At 34.0% G+C, this 25,768-nt stretch overlaps 2 protein-coding genes across 3 annotated transcripts in view; both read right to left on the reverse strand.

Moving 5' to 3' along the window:
- Positions 1 to 25,768, reverse strand: part of LOC128675168 (uncharacterized protein) — a 47,007-nt gene that overhangs the window by 17,990 nt on the left and 3,249 nt on the right. The window contains exons 2-3 of one of the 2 annotated variants that reach the window (XM_053754389.2): positions 19,241 to 19,266; positions 10,860 to 10,986 (exon numbers count right to left, since the gene is read on the reverse strand). In XM_053754389.2, the coding sequence (XP_053610364.1) occupies positions 10,860 to 10,955 (96 nt within the window). In that variant the 5' untranslated portion in view covers positions 10,956 to 10,986; positions 19,241 to 19,266. The remainder of the gene's footprint in view (positions 1 to 10,859; positions 10,987 to 19,240; positions 19,267 to 25,768) is intronic. The other variant, XM_053754390.2, reaches the window with a different exon arrangement.
- LOC128675169 (uncharacterized oxidoreductase MexAM1_META1p0182-like) lies at positions 20,443 to 21,328 on the reverse strand. Its single transcript, XM_053754392.2, has one exon. It carries the CDS (start codon positions 21,265 to 21,267, stop codon positions 20,485 to 20,487), a length of 783 nt encoding a protein of 260 aa, XP_053610367.1. The 5' UTR covers positions 21,268 to 21,328; the 3' UTR covers positions 20,443 to 20,484.

The following is a 25,768-nucleotide window of genomic DNA, read 5'->3' on the forward strand; positions in this document are numbered from 1 at the left end:
ATAAGCAAGTAGGCTTTCCCACCGTTGTATGTCAAGTTATCCTGTCTAGAACTCTATTCCATGGTAATACAAACAGAATTTGCTATAATTTTCAGTGCTAGTTGATTTTATATAATGATATGGCGGGTTATCTTACTATGAGATAGAAACTATAGGAGCGACAAATGCTGCAAACATATTCATAGGTATTTATTATATACCTAAGAGAGACATTTATGAGAAATTAAGTATGATTACTCGAATTAAACATGATTTAGAGTTATGCGGCTACCTTTAGTCGTATAGTCTTAATATAATACCTACTTGCTTTCTACTCTTAGCATGTTAGAAGCTTCCTGGCTTTTCGTGTCTCAATCTTAAACTAAAGTTTTTAGATTAATTGAAACAAAATACCTATACTACATTTCATTTGCGATTCAAAACTGAACGTTTAGAATGTTTAAAATATTTAATTCTATAGCAGAAATGTACTTGAGTTTCATTTGGTATTATATCTATTTCCACTATCCGCCCCTTCAGAGCGGTACTGCGAATTCTAATTATCCACTAGATTTCCGCACAGTACACAGAATAGGTACAAAGGGCTATTCAAATTATGTTCGTGTTGATCAGAGTTGAAGCAAACACAAATGTTAGTTAATAATAAAGGGAAAGAGTAAAAAATTCTTCAATAGAACGCGATGGAAAATGTATTGATTTGTTTACGAACCGAAGCGGCTATCCAAAGTTTTATGATACTTCTTGGCTACGCGTTTGGAATTAGTGTTAAATTGATTCAAAATTTCTACAGCAACTTTTCAGTTTCTGCGTCTTTCATTCTATTTAGACTGAAAAATTATTAGTTATTAGTTAAGTTATTAATTAACAAATGACATGAAATGGAACAGAAAAGTGAGGTCTAACTGAGATGTAATGATAAATATAGGTATAGAATACAGAAACAATACTCTAAATGGGGTTGTTATTATCATTTCAGAATAATTTATTTACATGCAGGAATATTATACATTAATGAATGAAATGAATACACCTAAATATTCCTCAAGAATTACACGAAGTATCTATTTGTGAACCGCATTAAAAACCGTGCAGTATGGTCTCGTTTCGTGTCGATTAGAAAGGTTAATGAGTAAAAGTCTAAAAATTAAAATAAACTTCAGTAGTTTAATTTCATAATTTGTTTTGAAATGTAATGTATCCGATTGTAGATCAAGTCGGTGCGGTGTAACAATATTTTCTGTAGGCAAAACAACATCCAACAATGCCGTCCATTTCAAATCAGTTGTGATGTGGCTGGCAGGTTTCGTAGCGGGAATGGAAACTGGGTCACAAGGCCGCCTGTTGCAGTAGAAATAGCTGTGGTGTGATATTAAGTATAATCATTTCTTTGTCATTATCTAATTAATCAATAAGTTTTCTTAATTTGCAAATTTATACTAAACTAGATGTTGCCTGGGGCTTCGCTCCCGTGGGAATTTTGAGATAAAATATAGCCTATACTAATCTTGCATAATGTCCATCCATTAGGTACTATGTCTATTTCCATTTCTATCTATTTCCTCTAATTGTGAAAGAATTTTTGAAATCGGTTCGGTAGTTTCGGAGATTACCCGCCTCAAACATACAAACTCGCAAACGCTTACCTCTTTATAATAATAATAGATAGAAAATAGTTAGAAGAAGATGACACATTTGTTTATACAATTTATTGGTTTCTTTTTGTGTTTCAACCATGGAATTAGTGTATGTAGTTTCGATATTTTTGTATGTATATATACAATATGTATTTTTAGATATAAATTTAATAATTTAATTTAATAATTTATTTATTTGTATTTCCTAATATTACAAATCAGGTTAATGTATAATATTCCTGCATGCAAATAAATGATTCTATAATATCATACAAAGTATTAAGTACCATATAAAGTTCTTTCTATTGCCATATATTTATCGTTACATCTCAGTTGGACCTCACTTTTCTATCCCAGCAAAATATTTAGGATCCAATGATCCTACCAAAAAATAATGTTTAGTTTTATACCGTGAAGTATTCTTTGTTGCATTCGTACATATCCACGACCTTTTAATTTTAAACGGCAAATTTATTACAGTCGGGGCTAACTTTAACTTACACTCCTATGTTAAAAGTTGGGTTAAGATTATCTGCTGCCACGTGCAAATACATAATTTAATCGATTTAAACTGATGAACTATAATATATGAACTATAATTTTTGTGTAATCTGAGATTGAACTAATGTTTATTACATGTCGACGCGTCTGTGTGTTATTAAGCAGTGCTACGGGTTTATTTAGGGCTGTTTTCACATTTGTGTACACAATTCAATAGGGATTTCCGTAAGTGATTAATGATTAGTTTTATAATTACCTACAAACGAGCATTTTGATTACTTTTCTATATGGTGACAAACACCAGATAATCACAGTTGGGATAAAAAGGTTTTTATCCCTATTTAGAAAAAAAATATAAAAAAAAATATTTTTATTATTTTGTTTCTCTTCTTTTGGAATTCACGGCACTAAGTCCGGCCCTTTAAGAGGCTTGCGTGGGGATATGGATCCAACACGTAGAGGCCCTTTGGACAGTTTTAATGTTAATGTCTCCCGCCAAAGCCCACTCCTGGATATACCAATGAAATGGTATATCCAAAACCTAGACGAATTCTTTTTTGGACTTGAGAAATTGATGAATTTTTGTTTCGACAAAACATGCATAATCTGTGGCGATTTTAATATTGATTTATTGGCTGACGACGATAAATGCAATAACTTTTTATCTCTATTAAAAGGCTACAACTATAGGCCAATTATAAACACCACGACCTTCCGAAGAAATTCTGCTGAGTCATGCATTGACAACTTTTTGACAAATGTGCCCGAGGAATATATCTCTGACATCATGGTAGATCACAACGGACTGGCAGATGGACATGCGGCAACTTTTTGTACTATTAAATTAGAAGAAATAAAAAATAGCTCTTATTCTCATTACATAACCGAACGTCGCTCTTTTAACGCAAATAACAAAAATAAGTTTAAAAGTAGACTTGAAGAACAAGATTGGACTATTTTAGGGATAAATACTTTTCTTAAAACTTTACAAAAAATATTTAATGATTCGTTCAGGAAAGGGAAGCAGCGAATAAAATTTGGTAGTACTTCTAGATTAAACTGGGTGACACGTGGTCTAAAGGTATCGAGTAAAATGAAGCGTTTTCTGACTTCCATAAATGAAGATACAGATGAATCTATAAAAAAATATAAATGTTCGTACATAAAATTATATAGACGAGTCATTAATAAGGCGCGTAAATTGGCTATTACTCAAGAAATTAATAAGGCAGAAGACTCCACCAGAGCCATTTGGAAAGCTGTAAATAAAAGCAGAAACAAACAGTCTAAATTAACAAATAATAAGATTTATCTAAAAATAAATAATGACTTAATTAATAATATGCAAGATATTGTTGACATCTTTTCTGATAATTTTAAAACTGACAGTAAGTTACCTTCTAATAATAATAATGATAAAGCGTTACAAATAATGACTGTAGACAGAGTGGCCGGAGCTGCGTCTTGGGAGCCCGTAACTCCTTACGAAATCAAAAAAATTGTTGATAAAATGAAATTAAAGAGATCTTCTGGTTATGACGAGATACCCATCGCAGTTATCAAGGATAATATAAATATTTTAGCAGGGCCTTTGAGCCGTTTCATAAACAAATGCTTCGTAGAAGGTATTTTCCCTGATCAGCTGAAGATTGCCAAGGTAATACCCATTCACAAGAAAGGATCTAAAACGGACCCAAAAAATTTCAGGCCTATATCTCTACTATCCATAATTTCGAAAATTGTTGAAACAGTAATGAAAAAGCGATTGCTATCACATTTAAATCGACATAACATTCTTAGTAGCAAACAATTTGGATATCAACAGGGTAAAGGTACTAAGGATGCAATTGATAACCTGATTGGAGAGGTTACAAAAAGGCTCAATGATAAAAATAAAGTGGCTGGTTTATTCCTTGATCTTAGTTCCGCGTTCGATGCAGTTGATCATGGGATATTGATAAATAAACTCGAGCATCTAGGAATAAGAGGAAAGAGACTAGATCTATTTCGTTCTTATCTAACAAATAGGAAACAGTTTGTTGAAATGAAGGACATAGAAGATGGACGTGAAAGAACAGTCAAATCAAAAACTGAAGTAATTAAAAGGGGTGTCCCACAAGGATCTATTCTAGGACCAATATTATTTATTATTTTTACTAATGATTTAATCTACTATATAAATAAATGTATACCTGACATAGAAATAATTAATTTTGCCGATGACACAAATGCTATAATACACGATAATGACATTAATAATTTAAACATTAAGATAAACAAGGCTTTAAAAGCTTTTCATGTATGGTTTGACAACAACAATTTAATGATAAATGACAGTAAAACCAAAGTGATAATATTTAAATCTACAAGTAGAAATAATTCCAATTTAGACATAAAATTTAATGATAGGCAAATTGACTTAGTGGACAATGTGAAATTTTTGGGCACGTATATTGATGAATTCTTAAATTGGAAGAAAGAGTTGTCGTCAGTTGAAAGTGCTCTTTCATCAGCCTCTTTTGCTTTACGTAGCCTTCGTGAAGAAATTAGTATGGAGAAGCTCAAAATGGTATATTTTGCGTTAGTTGAGTCCAGGCTTCGCTATAGCATAAAATACTGGGGACAAAGCTATGACTATAATATAAATAGAGCTTTTGTATCTCAAAAGCGGGCTATACGCGCTATGGTACGAATATCACCACAAGATTCTTGTAAACCACATTTTAAAAAGTTGGGAATACTAACGGTACCTGGTCTGTATTTGCTTGTGGTCTTAACTGATTTTAAAAAACAGCTACCTCAACTAGAAACGGAACAAGAAAAAATCGTACGTGAAGGAACCAGACGAAAACACTTCATTTCTAATATAATACCCAGTCTAAATGTTGTCAGGCATAGTCCGTACTATCAAGGGGTTAAATTATTTAATAGACTGCCAGTTGAATTTAGAGGAAATATCAGTTTTAATTTATTTAAAATCAAACTGAAAAATATGTTACTTGCCAAAAACATTTACGACATAGAGGATTTCTTCAACAAATAAAAAAAATATTGCATATATCGAAGTTTTGTTAGATATTTTAAGTTTAATTGTATATTTTTTTGTAATTTTTATTTTGTATTCTATTTGTATTCAAAGACAATTGTTAAATTGTTATATGAATAAATTTGATTGATTGATTGATTGATTGATGCCCATGAGCAGGCTTCGGCGGGAGTGTGAACTATTGCAGAATAATGGATACAAGTATTGATCTATCTATCCATCTATTTATTATTATTATTATATGTATCTCCTTTTGGGATTCACGGCACATAGTCCGGTCCTTTGAGAGGCTTTCGTGGGGATATGGATCCAACACGTAGAGGCCCTTTGGAGAATTTTGATGTTGTGTAGGTCTCCCGCTAAGACCCGCTCCCGGATATACCAATGAAATGATATGCCCATGAGCAGGTCTCGGCGGGAGTGTGAACTATTGCAGAATAATAGATAGAAGTACTGGTCTATAGAATGAAATTTGGATGAACTGAGAATGGGCTATTTCAAAGAGTTCGGTCACCTGCCATAATCATGATAACTGACTATTCAGTGGCAGGTGGTGACTCGCCGCTCACTGGATGGGCCCCTCAAATCAGTCGCCGCGATTGGCAACAAAGGGGCAACATTGGCGTGGGCGGCTAAGGGTGTAGAGAGGTGAGCCTGCGGGGCGCGAAATCATGGTGATCCAGTCAGACGCCCCCGGCGTTATGACATTTTACACTTCCACCCTTCGAGCATATAGCTCTCGCGACTCCACTCTGGACGGCCGGCGAAAGCAAGCCAGAGGTATATCCTGTTACCTCTCGGTTTCCACTCCACCTTCCGACCTTGGGAAAGGAAGATCGGAGGTGAGGAACAGGGGCCACCCCTGGGAGCACTCAGGTCCGTTGGGTCGCTACTCTCCAACAGCTCGCCACAAGCTGCCCTGCGGGCTTATTATTATTTTTATTATAATATATACATATATTTCTTTTGGTAAATTAGGAACTCTATTTAGAGTTCCTAATTTACCCAATAAATCAATAGCAAAAAGAAAATTTTTTTTTTCTAAATATTCTCCCATAAAAACCCACCGATCAGCTAACCCATACACTTACATATCCGGATATATAGTATGTAAAAACGTAGCATATAGTATGTATAGCATACTTGAAGTTCGCTTATAATGTCTGTGGTTAAGTCAGAACATTATTTTAATTCGCTACAGATGTTTTAAAATTTTGTTATAATTTAACCGGTGTATAAAACCTTATATTATGAAAAAGCAGTCATATTCTTCGATTTCCGGGAAATATGCCAAATTTATTTTATTTATTTTTATTTATTCATTCATAAGCTTAAAATTTGAGTAGGTACGAAAGTATTTAGGTACGCGAACTTCAATAAACTTGGCACTCGAGAAATGTACAGTCATCACCAAAAGCTACCCAAAATTTCACACTAGCTTCTATTACCGCCACATAGGAGGTCCATGCAAGAATTCAAATTAATGCAATGTACTTTACCTGGGGCCTATAACTGGAGACGTCTTCCATGCATAATTCATTGCCTATTATTATGTAAATACAGCCCAGTAGCTGTGAAAATCTTATTTTCTGTACAGTGCAGAAAACATGAAAGCGATTGTTTTGCTCGCACTCTGGTTGAGCTATGAATAAGATTACATAAAACTTCGTGGGTATCAAACAGCGATAGATAATAAATTAAATGTAAATTTTATAAACAACGTATGTTTCATAAAAGATACCCCTTGTAGATATTTCTCGTAATGTAGTTTTAGTTTAGTTTTTATTTTCATATATAAATTATATAAATTATGTATATATTTAGTTGAATCAAAATCTCCTTATTTAAAATGAGGTATGTATAGAAAGATATACTCATTATGTTCAATATATCCGGTTTCCTATCATAATTTCGCCAAAGTGGGGTCTTCTTTACACGCCCGCGGTGAGCTTTGTAGAGCCTCGGAAATCGCGGATTACGGCGAAACCTCTTGCTTTATTTATTGGCTACGTCCCTTTGTACCTATATTATTTTTTTATCAAATATATTAATATATATTTGATGAAAAAATAATATAGTACCCATCCCGGCATCGCTAGTTTAATCATAGGAATTAAATACGAAATTCAATATAGACATTAATCAATCAACGTCACAATAGCTTAAGTCGATAGGATAACCCGCATCGGATATCAAACACAACATAGTATCGGGATAAAAAAGCGAATTTTCTAATTTATTAATAGAATAAGGCTTTGGAGAGTCACAGCCAAAAATGACACCAGGAGCGTGCTTAGATGAGAGAGAGGTATAACGCCTTAGACACTGTATGTAGGTATCTATTGAATACTGTATGAACTATGAACGGTCAGGTCTATAGTAAATACGTCGTCATCATAGTCACATTCTTATAGCTGCGTGTTATGAGCATCAGTAGCAGCGGCTCTATAAGGTCTTTCAGGCAATACGATCTTGTGCCTAGAATTTGCTGCATATAGAATTCATTTAGTTGATTCATCCTAGTGATGATGTTCGTTAAAGTCAAGGTCATCCATGTATTTGATGCTCTTCCTTGACTTTGACGTCCAGGAACATGACTCAACAGAATGAGCTTCTCATGGCTGTCAGGTTTATAACGCGCTGTGTCCTAAGAACATAAAGACAACTAAGTAATCAAAAGTTTAAATGCCATATTTTTCGCCCTATAATATTTTCCAAGCGCCATTTTAAATTCACTCGTGGAATGGAGGTCTCGAAAGCTCAATTTGTCACGGAAACAAATTGCCTTAGAAATATTAAACAGATGTTGCCAGACCCCGCTTGTAAGTACCTCGTCGTGTTTCAAAAGCCCTTATTATAAATTTAATCATCATTGAGTGATTCGATTTTAGAAATGTCAGTATTTTTGAGTCTACTTATAGTCTATTCATAGATTTTTCAATCAATATATATAAAGTGTAAATTCTGAAGACATATATTTTTTAAACTTTTATTACACTCCACATCCATCCACGGTGTACTTTGTTTTCGAAATGTCATCAAAGTCGAAGTGAAAGGGTGAACGTGATAGACAATATTGTAATAATACTTATGTACTACATATATTATAATTGATAGATAGGAAGCATTTATATATATTATTAAGTATGGATATGCAAGTATGGATATAGTTTTCCAGGATTAGCGCGAATAAAATTTCTGTAGTTCAACCAGGTGAACTTTGTAGGTGAACAATGTGCACCGCACGCTCTTGACAATATTTACCTATTAGTACCTACTAACCAATTGTCTTTCCAACGATAAAGAAATTTATGCATTAATATGTTGAAGTGTACTCGCACGTTATACTGTTAATAATGTTTCATTAAGTATCTGCAACATTCTCAACCATTATGCTAATTAAACTCGAGTTAATTACGTTTTCAGTAACAATACAACTACAAATTTAAAGGGGTAGTTTTTATTTTGTCTGTGGAAAAATAGACTTTTTGTGATCAGCCATTTTTACCGCTGATTGGCAAATGAAAAAGTAAGCGAAAGTAAGTTATGTTTGGCATAATATTTGCATGACGTCAATTCGAAATCGTCTTATCGATTGTGTTATTGCTAACACTGGTGTCTGATTTTATTCAAGTCGCCTAAAGGCATTAGATATGACTTTTATAACTACCTATCGCCATGTATTTTTAAATTACAATAAACAGCTAATATATATTACACATTACTACAGGATCATGTGTAATATTAATTTATTTATTCTACGATTGAACTAAATTAATATGTCAATTAATATGAAAGAGAAAAAGATCCCAATCTATTCGATTTCTTTCAAAATTAGCAATGTTAGTAGTAATTGTTAGTAACGTATAGTACCTAGGTACGTATAGTATAATATACTTAATTGATCAACGCTTGAGTCAAATACAATATCGAAAGAAAAACAATCCGCCCTCTTTAGTTGATTATTATCAATGTATTGTATGAAAAAGCAAATGCAATAGTAAATATTACCGAGAAAGTTATTGTGGGTGTCGACAAACTGTCAACAAAGATTAACTTATGTACGTGTATGGTGAATTGTACCGTCAAGTATGACGACAAAATAGCATACTTTGCGTTTTTCTGTGAACGTTAAAGTTGAATCGTGCAACTCTCTCTTAGTGGTAACAACACATTTTCTACAAGGTACATTGATATTTCCCCGTCCATTACAGAAATAACATATACCTTATATTATACTAATTGAAGATGCTGTTTTATTTTAGCAATCTCACTCACAAACCAAATATAATGACTCTGATTACGAAGCAGAGTGTAACGTTCCAGTTACATGAAGTTTTAATAGAAAAGTTACTCCGAAATAGCTTCAGGGCGGCATGCGGCAGTTCGACGTTTTTATCAACAAAAAAGCAAGTTCATTTCAGCAATGGTTAAATCCTCTTTTATTGACCATCGAGAGCTGAACTCTTTTTTTGTTTCTTTTTTTTGTGTCGGTACTTCGCACAATGTATTTAATTGGTCACATGCTGAAAATAGGTAAGTATCGATTTTTTTTCCCAAAATATTAAACCACTAGCGGTCCGTCCCAGCTTCCCTCGAGTAAAAACCATAATAAAATTGTAGATTTGGTTACTGATTAAGGCTTTTTTCTCTCCCTGTGCCAAATTTCTACAAAATCGGCCCAGCAGTATTTGAGTTTATTCATTACGTACAAAAAACAAAACTTTATAATATTTTTAATTAAATGGAACATGGATAGTGTGGAAGTATGGATGTCAGCTTTTCTTTAAAATTGTTTTAATTAAATTTTAATTATTCGATTTTATCAACCTATTCCGATATTCTAGTTTTCATTAATTCGATGTTTGTTTACCAAAATTGTTTATACTTAAATCATTATCAAAACAAACAAAACAGCCTATTAGACTGTGCAAAATCGGGCCGGGTCGCTAGTCATAAATAAACAAGTACGTATGAGAAGCCCCTTATTGGTATTTGCTAGATAAACTCACACAACACGGCAATCTTACTAGAAGCAAGTATTAATTAAAGGTTTCTTAGTTGCATTCGTATAATTTAATCTAGACAGTTTGCAATCGAGATTGCTGGGATCCTTGTTGTTGTAGCTTTTAATTTCAATTTATTTTGCAGTAGAAATTATTTTGTTGTCTGAAAAATATGTAACGTTTCGATTAAGATGACAAAATGCACCTCCTTAAGTTTAACTACTTTTTTATTAATAAAATCGAAGACGCGCCCAAAACACATCCAAACCTCTTCGACTTCCAAAGTCTGCTACCACAAAACGAAATATCATTTAAAGGTTTCATTATCATCAGTCTATAACAGTAAACTGCTAGATTTAGACTTGCCCATGGTGTGCTGTCGGTTTTGGTTTTGGGTTTTACGCATCCATTTGTATTCTGCAAACTTTTTCAGGCTGTCGCGCCGTCTAGCCATTGGGTATCCCAAACGCCCAGGCGCGGAATCCAGTCTCTCTGCTCAATGCTTTGCATCCACAATCTTTATATGATGTAATATAAAAGTACATTTGTGACAGACGTGGCTAGAGCTAGCCCATTGCCACTCCAGCTTCCTAACCTTTTCTATTACAGGCAAGGACAGCAGGGCGCGAGGCAGAAGTGCTCATGCTGGTCACCGTGATAGAAAGGACTTACCCTGTATGTGGTGGTGTTGGTCGCGTCTGCTGCAGGCAAGGACAGCAGGGCGAAGGGCAGCAGCAGCGCACTGGACATGCGCCGCGGCCCCCCCATTGCTGAACACCATTCGCGCGATTGCGGTACCCTGGAACAAGGAAAATCATTCAACTTGCGTGTTTCTAGTTGCATTAGGGGGTTGTGACCCCGTGAAACCCGAGGTTTGCGTACAATAAAGATTTTGAAAATTCGGCAGTGATGTTACAACCGGTCACCTGACTGACTTCATCCTCCTTGGGAATAAAAGAAAAAATATTTCGTTAATACTGAAAACATAAGTTTGGCAAGAAATTTTACAAAAAAGTTTGTTCTCATGTTCTTTGGTTATTTTGTTAGGTGCCGACGCTGTCGTTAAATGTTTGGGAAGTAGGTAATTTGAAGTAAATATACCTTTATAATATTATAATTTTTACCTGACCCATTTAAGTCATATCACAAATGATATTATGAAAATTAAATCAAATAAACTCAATATACCTATTGAATCTCTTTGCATACTTAACAAAATTAAAATCAGATGACGTGAAAATATCATTAGTTTTTATGTATTGTGTGATAGTGTGAGTCAATAAAACTAATCACTTTATATCTTACTCAACGTGTAACGTGACGGGTGATTCACGTTACAGCTCATAAATAAACTATTAGCTATATAATGTCGTGACGATAAAATGACTACAGCTATTAACATAACACGTAAAACTATGTAAGATATAGGATTTAGGGATAATTTAGCTATCTTCTCGTAAAAAGAGACTATTGGCCTTCGTCTTGCCTATTTTGCGTGTTTATTGCGGCCTTTGATGACCGAATTTGATTATAAGAAACAGAGTCTCTTTTATTTGTTTGATGTAGACATTCAAATAGAGTACAACTACTAGTTCCATTATGGATCTGGACTAGTGAGAATAATTATTGTTAAGGTTTCCTTGTTGCAGTTTGTAACTTTTTGTGAATTTACTAAATAATATAAAATATTACATGAAAAAGCTATGAAGTTATAATTTCTGAATAAAAATGATTTGATTTAGACAAATAAAGTGCATAATAAAAAAAATTAAGACTGAAAAACATGTTTACCCAATATTTCAGGAATTCGGTAGCCAAACGCATGTATAATATAACAGACTAAAAAACGTTTTCACCCTATATTTCTGGAATTGGTTAGCCAAATGCTTGCATGCGCGTATTTCGTTGTCAGTTACAGAATCAAGATAGGCCGGCTTGGGCCCGGTCCGCTGAATCAGTTATCTTCATTTTGCTTTCGCCGACAGCCGTCAAAGTTTCGCTATGCTAACTTTTGAATGGAAACCGGCGCTTTGAACGTTTGTTTTAGAACTTTCATGCGGCCGTACCCTCCGAAGGTATGCTTTTAGTGATATCATAGTCTAAGCAGATCGTATAGCCTTGGCGATGAAGTGACTTGACCTGTTTCGTTCATCGGACAATATGATAAGCTGTTGGTTCTAAGATGAAAATAAAAATCTTACGTGTTTTAAGATAAAGGTTTAGGATATACTAGCTTTTGCCTGCGGCTTCGCCCGCGTCAATTTACAACGGGAACATTTATTTTTCCGGAATGAAAGGTTATCCCTATGTACGGAGGAGCCGTACTTCAAACTACTTATGCAAAACTTCAAGAATACTGGTTGAGCAAATAAGACGTGAATATAGATAACAAACTCGCATTTATAATATTAGTTATGATTATGTACAATGATGTTTTAAAGTATTTTTTTAAATTATGTTAGTTGAGTTGTATAACATGATGTGTTCGTAGACCTATTGACATCGTGTCAAGAGGATATACTTTGGACTTTAGCCAAAGGGTCACCTTCACTTGTGTTCTGACTATAATATGAGTGATTCACTGTTCTACTATAGTACCCTTTATTATATTGTGGTTTTACAAAGGTTGCACTTGCCAGTAACATTGTGCGTGAAACTATCCTACAACTAACTAAACTGTTTGTACGTACACAATATCTAAAAATATTTTTTGAAAAAAAAAAGACCTATAACATGAGTATATACAAATTGGTGTTAAAAGATAAAAGCTAAAGCCTGCATGTTTTACACATTATAGCAAACAAATATCAATATTTTTAAAAATTTATATATGTAACACTTATTCCGATTTCACTCAACACTGTATAGAATATCAATCATTGACAATAACTACTTTTGACTATTGATCATATTGATTTGAAACCATTTAAAAGTAAGCATTGAAGTTTCTATTGAAACGTGAAATATATTTCGTGACAATATTATTTTGCTACAGGCGTCGGCTTCAAGCAATAACGCAAACTTTGAGCTTGTAACTCCATTTTATGTCTCCAACTAAAAAAAGTTAAATTGGTTCTATTTAGTACTTTACTCTTGATCAAATTTAAGTACTTACAGGAATACATCAACTTAAAATTGCATTTCAAAGAACATAAAATGTTGACTTTCCATACAAAGTCCGATCAGTCAATTTGTTAACGAGAGAGAAAAAAAAACCATTTTTCGACATAGATTTCTTTGGAAGTTTGCTTTTGGACTATAGAGTTATTAAGTAGACTAGTATATAGTTCCATTTTTTTAGCTATAATACAATACCTACATTATTATATCAATAAATGAAATAAATAAATTCATCAAATAATAACAAATACTTATTATTTCAGTTCATATGCCCAAAATATCAAACGTATATGCAAGCACATATATATTAAGCAATAAATATTATATTATGCAATAAATATTAAGTCGATATTTTTAATACCGAATTGAAAATATCTACATGTTTCTTACATGCTTGCCACTGCGCTATAAAAAGCAAGTGGTGGGAAAAAGCAATAAATTAAAAAAGGCGAAATGTCAGGCGATGAGAGCGGGCTGCTGGGTAACCAGGTCAGTCCAGGTACACAGCGCCGTAGCGGGGGGCGTTTCCGCTCAGTCGACTACAGCGCAAATTGACGTTTGTAAGAAATGGGACTCATTGTAAGTACGTGTACATTAACATCAACTACGTGATTTCGATTGTTCTACCATGCATCTTCTTCTTATATAAGTGTTCTTGCCGGTGGAGTATTCGCCGCTATCTTCGGGGCCTTCTCTTTCATTTGACCCGTTTATGCGAGTCTTTCTCTATAATCTACCTAGGTCTCCTTGATCATCTTTCTTTTAGTCTTTCCTTCAAGAATAGTTTTAAATAAAGCGTGTCGTATCATTATTGCACTTGCACTTGCACTACGAGTTCTGACGGGAATAGAAAATAGGAATTTTCTATTCCCGTCAGAACTCGTAGTCTTTTATCCTCTAAACAGTCATAATAACTTCTTTATAAATGTATTATAAAAAGAAGTCACGTCACGTCTGTCTGTGTATCGTAAGGATTTTATACGATTTTCACCAATAGGTAGCATGATTCCTGAAGAAGGTTTAGGTTTAAATGTAAAGTTTACTACGGTTTTACTTGGGTTGGCTGCTAATAAGAACATAAACAATGCTATAAGAACGGGACGGATTGAGTTTAACTCTGAGATGAAGCGTTAAATTTTACTATATTTGGTGTTTGAATTATAGCTATCTATCTACACTCTAGCTGTTTTTACTAAGGGGACTGAATGGAGCTTTTGGCTCTTAGCGTCCACTAGATGGCAATCATAACAACGAATAGGTTGGGCTCAAATTCATAATATTTTACGCTGCGTTGCAAATTTATGAAAATTTGCAAAAATCTGATATGAATCAGAAGACAATATACCAATTGGCATAGGAATTTTTAGGTATGGTGAATCTTTATGATAGAAAAACAGTAATGCGCGGATTACATTCTCGAGTCTGGCCAAAAGTTGTACGATTAATTTAAGTACCTAAGTATTTTATTTTAGTAATTCAATCAATCAACATTTTTTAGGTTATAATAATATATCCCTACATCTACTTACTTGAATTCTTAGAAAGATAATTTAAATCGTTGAAGGAAAATTACAAACACCATGTTTATGACTTCACTTTGTTAACTCTCGTTAACAATTATTAGACTTGGTAATCTCATGCTTTAAAATATATTATGCCTAAGTTAATAACGGTAAGTGATTGGCGTGCCCTATCAACTTTTACAAAAATTTATCCCCCATCTTACGTGCAAAAGTCAAGGCCCCTCGCAAATCCTGATGGGTATAAAAATTCTTGAGAAACGTGAGTGGGCGCAGAAATTACCCTCCAACGGGAAGTAGAATGTTTTTTTTTTTCAAAAGGCTATTTTGACCGCAATACTTTCCTTGCGATTTCAGGCCACGAGTTCCTGTAAATTGGCTGTTTACCTGGTGAGACGCTGTCAATCACTGACCCTACTCAAGATGGAGGGCGAAACTTATGCTACAGTCCCACACGTCCTGCACATCAATCAGTATACGCCTGTTTTGTTGTTTTATTTTAATATATCACTACTTAAATGTATTGTCAATCGATGTTAGATGAAGTTTATTCCATTTTTTAATGATAAGTAAAAATATATATAATTGTAAAAGTAATATATAGTAAAAAAATATATTTTTTAATATTTATTTTATTTCATTCTAATGTATATTATCAATTGCTTTACTACGGCGCTTTTCTACATTAGGAATTTCGGATCTTGATAGTATTATCTTGAATATGCTGTCATACAGAGTAATAAATGTATTGATACAGTTAAAAAATAATTTAAAAAAAAAACAATAAATATTTTCTAGTAATTATTAGTCGCGCGCTATTAGATACTCGTGAGGACACCCGCGTACAATAAAACAAAACCCTTACAAAATTTACTAGGCAAATATATTTCTCTACTATTAATAGTCGTCGTTTTATTATTTTGTCTATACATAAATTGGACACCAATTAGGTTTAGAAACAAATTGGAGCGTGTTCAAGTGTTGATTACTTTAAATGCAAGAACATTTAGCGGCACTGAAATCATAATTTTTATATGATCACCCAAATTGTTTTCAAGTACCTCCAATTCCCAACTTTCAGCTTTACGATTCTAATTTTATGAAGCCACGTAATGGTTTTCTCTCTTTTATTTGGAGGAAAATAAAATATGCTCTGAATTTGAATTGCTTTAAGAGAGCATCTTTCGTATTTTATTGTAATTTTGCTTCATCTATGTTGGATTTTATTCACTTATAGCAACGCTGAAGCAAGATAGTTCAATATTAAGCTGCATTTCAAGAAATTTCGATCAGTGGATTTCTAACCGCGTCCTCAATTTAACAGCTTGATATTGGAGCGCTCGAACTAAGTTCCGACTTGGGCACTATTCCAACTTCACACACACGTAGTCACGGATATTGTGGTGATTCCTGACTTAATATGGGTTTGTGGGTTGAATTTCAAGAGTTTTAGTGGAACAATCTGATACTACTTAGTAAACATCTCTTCTCTTTATAGTCGCATTTCCTCATGGCTGAGGGTCGTGGTTATTACGTGGTATGAAACACACACAACAACTTTCTTGGCACTATGAATGGAGTGGTTTGCTATTGCCTTCTCCGTTTCACACACAAGTTAATAAACAACCAATGTGCAGGTTTCCTCACAATATTTTCCTTCACCGAAAGACATGAGTCAGATTAGTATACGGACGGGTACAAACTCGTGTGACACGAGTAGGAATGTATAGATTTAGCACGAGTGTATGAATTTAAATATTTTATTAATTTCGAATATTTCTATGACTGTGCTTGACATCAAATCTTTGCTTTGGGAATGGGAATATTAGTATCAGCTGTCAATGCTATTCATATCCCTTACTCACTTCGTACGACATCCATGGAGAGATCCTATGCTATAGCGGTCACCACACGCTATGTACTAAAAATAACATACATCTAATGAAAGTCAGTCGATTATAATGTTACCAGCCAAACTTTTATTACACGTGTTTGACGATATTATATTTATATATTTCATGCCAAACTAATTTGTCCTAGGTCAAATCAGCTCGGCCTATCCTACGCGTGTTTGGATGGACATTGTACAAGCTGTGCCCAGGACACATTAGTTAGGTCTATACTCTAACTATAGTGTGGCCTAGGTAGAACTGATCTGAGATTTGGATTTATTATTGAAAAACAATTCTGCTTGAATTTGTTAACTTCGATTTTTATGTCTAGTAATTGTTTAAGTCGACATAATTCAGCGCATGTACGCAGTAGCTATGCAAAATTCTCTGAGTAGTTTGTATTAATTAAGGATGCAAGGAGCAATACGAGGAAAGTAATTAGAAATTAATTATGGCGAACAAAGATCTGCCGACGTATAGATACGTACATGAATACTACATGCAGAACTACACGCGCAAGAATGAGTTTTTATGTTCCAAATCTAATTCAATTTTATCAGAGTTCCTTCCAATATTTCTTTCGTGTCACCTATTATTGAAATTAGTAGCGATTTTGCTACGATTTTCGTAGCGTTCGTAGCGATTGACAATCGTAGCAGCTAGTAAAAAGGTGAAAACGGCATACCTATCTTATTTACATAATACTTTTTATTGGCACTAACTGCGACACAATATGTAAGTATGTCGTGGATGATGTGGATGTAATACTCTTAATCTGTAAACACAAAATAATATAATGTTCAAACATTTTCATTAGCAACATTGGGTATCAGATATAACTTTTTATATTAGACAAAAATAAACATGCGGGTCCAATAAAATCCACATTTGCAATCTAAGGTCGCACAGCGAATCGGTCGTGTTTCCTGAGTTCCTGACCCAATTCGCCTGAATATTTCTTGAAAAGCCAATGATTGAAATGCTAAAGGAGTACCTTATTTTATCGAGGAGCAAATTTTATTATCGATTTTGTGTCGTTGTACATCAACTGTATCGAATGATAAAACTTAACCATGTCTGGAATTTGTTGTTTTCTTTCGTTATTTGTTAATTTATTTAATTAAAAAAAGAACTAAAGAATTAGCTTTTAAAAATGGAACGGGCACATTATGTCGAGCTCGTTATGTCGGATGTGAATTAGGTAAACACAAAAATTCTCCCAATTGATTATATTAACATGAGATCGGTTCTTTAACATTGTCTACGCCTTAATATCTTCCAACTACCGAGGACTCACTGGTAGTGAGGGGATGACGGTAAAAAAATTGCATTCGCTTTGCATCATGCATCATAACCGTGACATTGTTTTATTAAACTCCTTACATTGTTTTATGTTGGCTCTACTCTATCGGCAAACATCTTGCAAAATTTTGTGGCTTCGTCGTACATTGCTGGTTTTTCTTTGCGGTAAATATAATATCTTATACAAACTATGCAATGTTTCTTATACAAACGATAGTGTGGAGCCGGCTTTAGACATTGCGGTATAATTCCATTTTCTTCCAATTACAGAAAAACAGCCTACCTAGTTCCCAAGCCAACAGATATAATATAATTTACTTGACGTTATCTGACGTACCTACAATGTTAATAAAGTCTGACAGACTCAACGAAGTGGCAATGGCCCCAAGCAAATTTGTTTTTTCTTTTTTGTTGTTCTATGGTCGTAAATTGCGAGACGTCCTATGTTTGATTTCCCTCTGAAAATTACAGAATTTTACAAACTCTTTTCGTTCAACGGAGTCCTGGGTTTGGTTTCTTTCACTTCGCACGATCTTAAGCTTAAGCTTAAGCATCCTTAGTTTTCAGACCGTTGGCACGCGTTTTCTGACGAACTTCAACAAATTTAAAATCGGTTTCATTATTATCTGTCCTTATTTTAATAATATGGTTCGTTAATAAATATAGATTGTTTGCATCATTTCAATATATTGCTCTTTTTAAATGGAAAAATACTCATCTCACTTTATTGTTAGTTTTACGTGGAACCAGGAATTGTTTTGAATAAGAGCCTAGGGCCTATGCCTGCAAAGCTTGTTCAGTGTCTAACAGAGTTGACATTGTGGTATTATTTTCATCATTATATTTTCTTCTTTTGATATCCTCTCATATCTCATTATGTTTGAATATCTTGTTGTAACTTATAACTCCTTTGTGAATGGTGCAATAAAGAGTTTATCTATCTATCCATATTTTGTAGATATTACACATAGCAATGAACTATTTTATTTCTTATATTCCGAAAGTAGTGTATGTTTGATCCGAATAAAGGGACCCAACATTCCAACCACAGATTCAAAATGTTTACCTATCTGTGATTCCAACCATCGGTCGCATTAATTTCGTCTTTTCTAGGCATAAAAGCTATGACAGACATAGACAGAAAGAGAGACAAGCAGATTTTTATAGTATTATTAAGGATATAATAATAAGTAGGTAGATATATTTTTTGAAATCTTACCTCACTTTTTCAAACCATGCCTGAACCTGAAACAAATCAAATAGATTTTATTTATTTTTGGCAAATGTAAATACGACGTACCTAATTATTTTCAAAAGAACAAAATTTCCATGGACAAGGCTTCGCTCCTTTGACACTGTTGTTTACAAAATAGGTATTCTCATTCATTTACACCAGAATGATAAGATAAAAAACGAACATGTTGACTGCAGATATTTTAAAATTGATTGCCTATATTATTTCATGTATAACACTCATTATTACGTATACACTAATATAACTACTTGATTTTGAGCTTTGTAGATTTCAAGACCACTTACTATAGGTAGCCCACGTATTAGAATATACTTTAATAAAATCTAAATAGTTTTGATACAGTTGTTATTCTTTTCAATTCTTCTTATATTACAAATAATTATTCTTATAATTCATTATTACTGACTTTACTAATTACAAAATCACGACTGCTGTCCATATAACAGTACTTTTCATTATATAATAATGAAATCTCTCACATTAGTTTTTTATCTGTTTTCTTTATAGCTATTGAGTATTATGTGTGTCAATAAAGTGCATTGTTTTATTGTAGGTACTATACATATAATGTGAATGTGTCTTCGAAATCGAAATTACTAGATAAATATTAAAATTATCACAACAGTTAGGAAGAATACCGAACTAATTATGACTGATGGTCAGAACCATCAGTTATAACCTATTTATCAGTCTGACTGACCGTAAACAATTTTAAAATCACACAGACAACATTTATTAAATTAATTTTGTTAAAATACGTGTATTGTAGCTAGTTATTGTAGCTAGTTAGTATACTGAGATTATTTTAGCCTACTGATTAAGATACGGATAAAATACGAACTTTAGAATGAATTAATTGGCAATGCTTTTAGATGATAATAGTTGTTACTAATCGGCTAATCAGTAGATGTAGGGTATAACATTCTTACGTAATGTGGATTGTTTGAAAGTCCTATCATAAAAATGTTACATCAACTTGAATTTAAATATTAGTTATCACCTTCGTCGCAGTTTATATAACACAAGGAACATTGTTTTTATATCCCTTTATAAACTTATTTTCGTTTTATTAAAAGTTATGATAGTAGGTATCTGATTATCTTTGCCCCAAAAAATAAAAAAACATAAATTCGTATCAAAATGAAGGAATAAATAAAGGAAACATAATGGTTCTCATCATTTTATCTGCAAGTAATTTATTGACATTTTTAAGCCGCTTTCAATCCTCCCTTCAATATTGTTCCGTTATCAGCAATAAATGAAGATCCTGTAATGCACTGAGCTTTGTCACTTGCCAAAAATAGGACCACCTCAGCTATCTCTATAGGGTCACTGATTCTTCCCAGGGCGGTAGAATTTTTGAAATTGTTCCATATAGCAGCTTGATATGCTTCATTCATGCCGGAATTCTCCAAAATATCAGTTTGAACTGGTCCTGGGTTCACGTTATTGCATCGCACACCACTCGGTGCAAGTTCCAATGCTATGCACCTTGTAAAATGGTCCAATCCAGCTTTGGAAGCACAGTAAGCAAAACTTTTGGCAGACATCACTCCCAAACTGGCTACACTTGATATATTTATAATATTTCCTTTACTTTTCACAAGATGTGGAGTGGCGTAATGGGAAAGCACAACAACTGATCGAAGATTGACACCCATTACTTCGTCATATACTTGCAAAGCATTTGGGTCTGATATGCCGGCTGATTTACCAATTCCAGCATTGTTGACTAAGACATCCAGTTGTCCAAACTGGCTTATGGTTGTATCTATAATTTTCTTTGCTTCGGCATCCTTGGAAACATCAGCGGTAATCACTAAAGGTTTGCTACCCAGTTTCTCGCATTCCGCAGTTACTGCTCTTAGTTTATTTTCATTTCTTCCCACTATAGCTACTTTAGCACCTTCTTTAATAAACAGCTTGGCTATAGCAGCTCCGATTCCTGAACTTCCACCAGTTACAATTACCACTTTGTTTTCTAAATTCATTTTCACGTATTTCTACACGTATTTACTTTGTAGATAACTCAATTAGACTGTTATTCTAAATCATAACTATCAGCAATCAACTTATCAAATTTTGTGTAGATTTATCAAAAGTACATTTCGTAGAAAAAAAATCTAGATAAAATGCTTCGTTATCTAAACATATCAGTGATGTTAGTGAATTCAATGACTAATGTGACGATAGATTAGTAATTAAAAATAATCCTTCTTACTGGACTTTAACATGTGCAAAGAGCACACTTAAATACTGATGGATTTGTTTATGTCTAGAATTGTATTCCTATATAATAATAACTAGATTGTTCGATAAAACTATACATTCCAAAAAAAAATATATACCTTAGATCTTAAAAAGTGCGCATCGGATTTTATTGCGGGTTTTGAGGTGTGATTTCTGTGGAAGGTTTCGATGTATAATTTATTATCGTTTTACCCGAGCGAAGCCGAGATGGGCCGCTAGTAAATAATAAATAGCATGCATAAATGTGGAAGAAAACGTTTGAATTGATTTAGGTATTGTTGTTTGGTAAATGCAAACATCTGAAAACATTTTTTTTATTTAAGTATGTATCTCCCGTACATAGCATTTGAATATGTATTTAGGTATTTTTTGCAGCTTTATATATATAAAACTTAGAAATAACATAGAGTTTTTCTTATTTGTCCGTAAAGTTGGTTGAGCAGCGGTCCGAGTCCGGCGAACTTTTCTCATAACTCGATCCACACCCGTTGTAGTCTGCTTTTGGTCGGGTTTTAGAGTTTTCATTTATAAAAAATACTTTAGCCAATTTCCCCATGAATTGTATTCTCTTCGCATCTGCAACAAAACCTTGAAGTGTTTTCGATAGTTTCTGCAGAGCGGCATGTGAGACCCACTAGAATAGAACCTTGTGATAGAACCACTCCATATCATCCCGGTGATATCATACAAAGCGACTAAGCGACACACAACCTTTGTAGCTGATAGGCAAAAATAGCATTCCCAAAGAGGGTTGACATCAGGCATTAGGCGGCCGGTCGTTAAACCGTAGGCAAATAATCTATTATGGAAAGACTAGAAGACAGGTTTCTGTGTGCATGCGAACGTAGTCGTGTTCTCGTAGAATTTAAAATACACACTTACACTTAGCTATATTTCTCTACTAGCTGTCTATGTCCCTCTCCAAATAGCTCCACAATAAAAATCATCTCAATCCAATGCTGGGTTTTGACGTAAAAGACCGACAAACAAACAGACAAACACACTATTTTGATTCAATAGTCACACGAAATAGGTATATTTCATTATTTACACTAATAGGAACAACATGACCTTTAAACACATCATTACAATAATACTATCAAACCAAACACAGAACGTTGACACGCATACAAACTATTATATTCAAAATGTCTCATTTCTACCCTTTTATTCTTACAATAGAATGGGATCTATTTTCCGCCGTGCGTGGGCGTTCAGTCCACTTATCATGAGACGTGTGTTGTCATTCAATTTTGAACTCTACCATATCAGTTATAGGAGTGAGTGGGTGTAGGGAATTTCAGGGGAGATTCGAAGGTATGAATGCCTAACCTTCAAGGCTTCCGTTGCGCTGACAGTAACGTTTCCCAAATCTTTGTCCCACCTATCAATGGCACGTGTGCCAAAGGCCCTTACATGTCTCAAAATTAATAACATTATTAACAAATATTTTATTTACGAATTTTGTTCTATGTCGGAATACCTAGTATAGTTTTGATACTAGAATAATAAATCCTACAGATTAGAGTCCCCACTGCTCATTAATTAATTTGTTACTCTTTGAAAGTAGTACAGCACTGATACTAGAAAGAAAATGTTACAGATTAGTGTTAGGGTAAGGGGGATTTCAAGTACTTATAAGTCCATTGTAGATTAAGTTGACAGAAACGCCGATTGTAAAATATTAGAAACTACAATTCATTCTCCTATTTGAAACAACAAACTCAAAGAAAACTCGTTAAACGAAATAATGTATACCTAGTTTTATCTATGTAATAGACATTATAGTGGATAAAGCTATAGCCATCTAGTGACGAAACATACAAGTTTCATTTAAAACCACTAAACTCCATCTATTCCCTCGGCTCTAATCACAAGCGTGTACAAAGTTAATCGAAATCCAAAGGCATCTTCTTATCTCATAGCTCTTATTACAAAGAGGATAAAGTTAAATATGCTAACTCCATCAACAACAACAGTCAAAGTCGAATGAAGGCTTCCGAGATTTCCAATCAGAATAGAAAGCAATTTATATACAATAAACTGATCGGGTGTTCGTAGAAATTGTAATTATAACTTGCTAAGTACATACTGGAATTATGATTTATAAAAAAAATAGTCGGACCAATTATTTTACACTAATATAAACAAAATATTTTCAATAAATATGCGGGTAACAAACGACCAAAATCCCTACTAATTTACTTCTTGCATCATTAGTATGCACGAAACAGAGTTCGACCATCGTAATTATCAGGTATATCTCAAAAACTACTGAATTGTAATGCGATTTTCACCAATGAGAAAGATAATTTCATGATGAATCTTAATTTTAATTTATTTTGTTTTAAAAATTTTATTTTTATAGACCCTTACCTACCTATCTACAGAACTACTATATGTAGGTGAGCATGTATGTAAAACAGCAAATGGCAGCATCCTATTTAACAGTATGTCGTTCCATTCCATATACATCATCAAGTTGCGTAAGCGACGTGATTACGGGAAAATTTTACCTTGGGGAAAGGCTTTTAACTGTGGACTTTTAAATGCTGTGAAAAAGTGTTTAGCGACCTAACACTTTTCCAGTTCGTATTTTATGTACAAAGTAATCACTACATTCTATAAATGGTTTTAACCGAGCGAAGTCGGGACGAACCGCTAGTAATTTATAATTTATTTATTATTCTAAAATCCACTTCGGTAATTATGAAATTTTCGTCCCATTTCGCGAATACAATTGCTTTAGACCTATATCAACAAAGATCCTGTCGTGACGTATTGAAATCTCAGGTCCAACTAACCAAATTTTTATGAATATTTTATTGCTTTTCGCGTTCAAAAGTCTCAATTGTAGTTGTAGTGTTGCGTTGCGAAGTATACGAAAAAAACTGCTTAATGTTGTCAAAGATGATGTGACGACCGTGCGAAGTGGATAAGGCTCCGGCGCTCAACGGCTGAAGAAGGAACCGGGAGAACGCTCAAATGAGACAGTGTTTGATAAGACAGCTAGGGGTGCCGAACACTGTGCGAAGTGGAGAAGAAAAATTAGGAATGTGGAGACATAGAAAACGCTCAGATGAGAGAGAGATATGATGCGACTGTGTATTATTAGTATATTATTATTAGTGGAGATTCTACTGTTTGTCTTATAATAAATCTCTTTAATGAAGGTACATGTCATTCGCAATTATACCCTATCAACTATTCACATTAAGTGGTTGCCTTTGATTGGGTATTAGTTCACATCACAGTTGATTGTTACTTAGATATTTAGGCAGCAATAATTTCTCTCTATCTAAACAAGCTATTGCCTTCGCTTTCGGCCGCGTTTTTTTCCATCGAGAGCAGTATTTTTTCTAGAATAAAAAGTATGTAGTATCTCCTTCTCCTTGCTTCAAGATTTTTGAGCAATGAATTCAAAGATTGAGCAAATAAAGCTTATGAGCTACCTAACAAACAAACTTACTTTCGCACTCATAATATGAGTTAGGAAAGATTTCTTGGCTACTCCTTAAGGGATTACACGAAATTACTACACTACATAGAACGATTAATTCCGTCGGCCAGTAATAAAAAAAACTCATTTGGCACACGCTTTCCTGAACAATATTCCGTAGGTACAAGGGCTATTGGACCTACTAATTAAATGACTGACGCTCGAGCGAACATCTAAGCTCAAAGGAGGTTATGTTTAGGCGGTAATTTAACAGAAACGACATGAAAATAATAATATTTTGGTTTGGGACAGTGGTATTTATATAAGGATACTGGAAAATCGCCACCTTATTACCCTAAGCGACGGGGTTAAAACGAGCTGCGTCGTCGCAACGGAACACGACTGAGCAGTGGGGAATGACTCTAACAGTTTCGTAACCGCACAAAATGTTTGTTTTTTGGTGATTGAGAATGATGATTCAGCAGCAGTTCTTCGAGATCGAGCGACCTGAAGAAGTAAATAAGGACAATTGTGTTCTGACGGTGGAAAATCACAAACTGTCAAGCTAGCAGCCCGTAGGAGCAGTACATCCCTGGAGAATTGCTCACGGCAGGGTTTGCGATCAAATATTCAAGAATAGCCCACTCAGGTGTTTACCTTTTCACCTAAAATGTATCCAACAAATAGCAGACGTGGGAGCGTTTAGTATATTTTTGTCATACTGACATTATATAGTTTTTGCAAACGATAACAATATCAAAATATGATCAAAATTGACTAAACCTGAATGCTAAAACTCGATC

The sequence above is a fragment of the Plodia interpunctella genome, chromosome 14 (genome assembly GCF_027563975.2).
Source record: "Plodia interpunctella isolate USDA-ARS_2022_Savannah chromosome 14, ilPloInte3.2, whole genome shotgun sequence".
Lineage (NCBI taxonomy): Eukaryota > Metazoa > Arthropoda > Insecta > Lepidoptera > Pyralidae > Plodia > Plodia interpunctella.

What these genes read in the sequence shown, in the direction of transcription:
- LOC128675169 (XM_053754392.2), bottom strand. Translation starts at nt 21,267, where the DNA reads ATGAATTTAGAAAACAAAGTGGTAATTGTAACTGGTGGAAGTTCAGGA.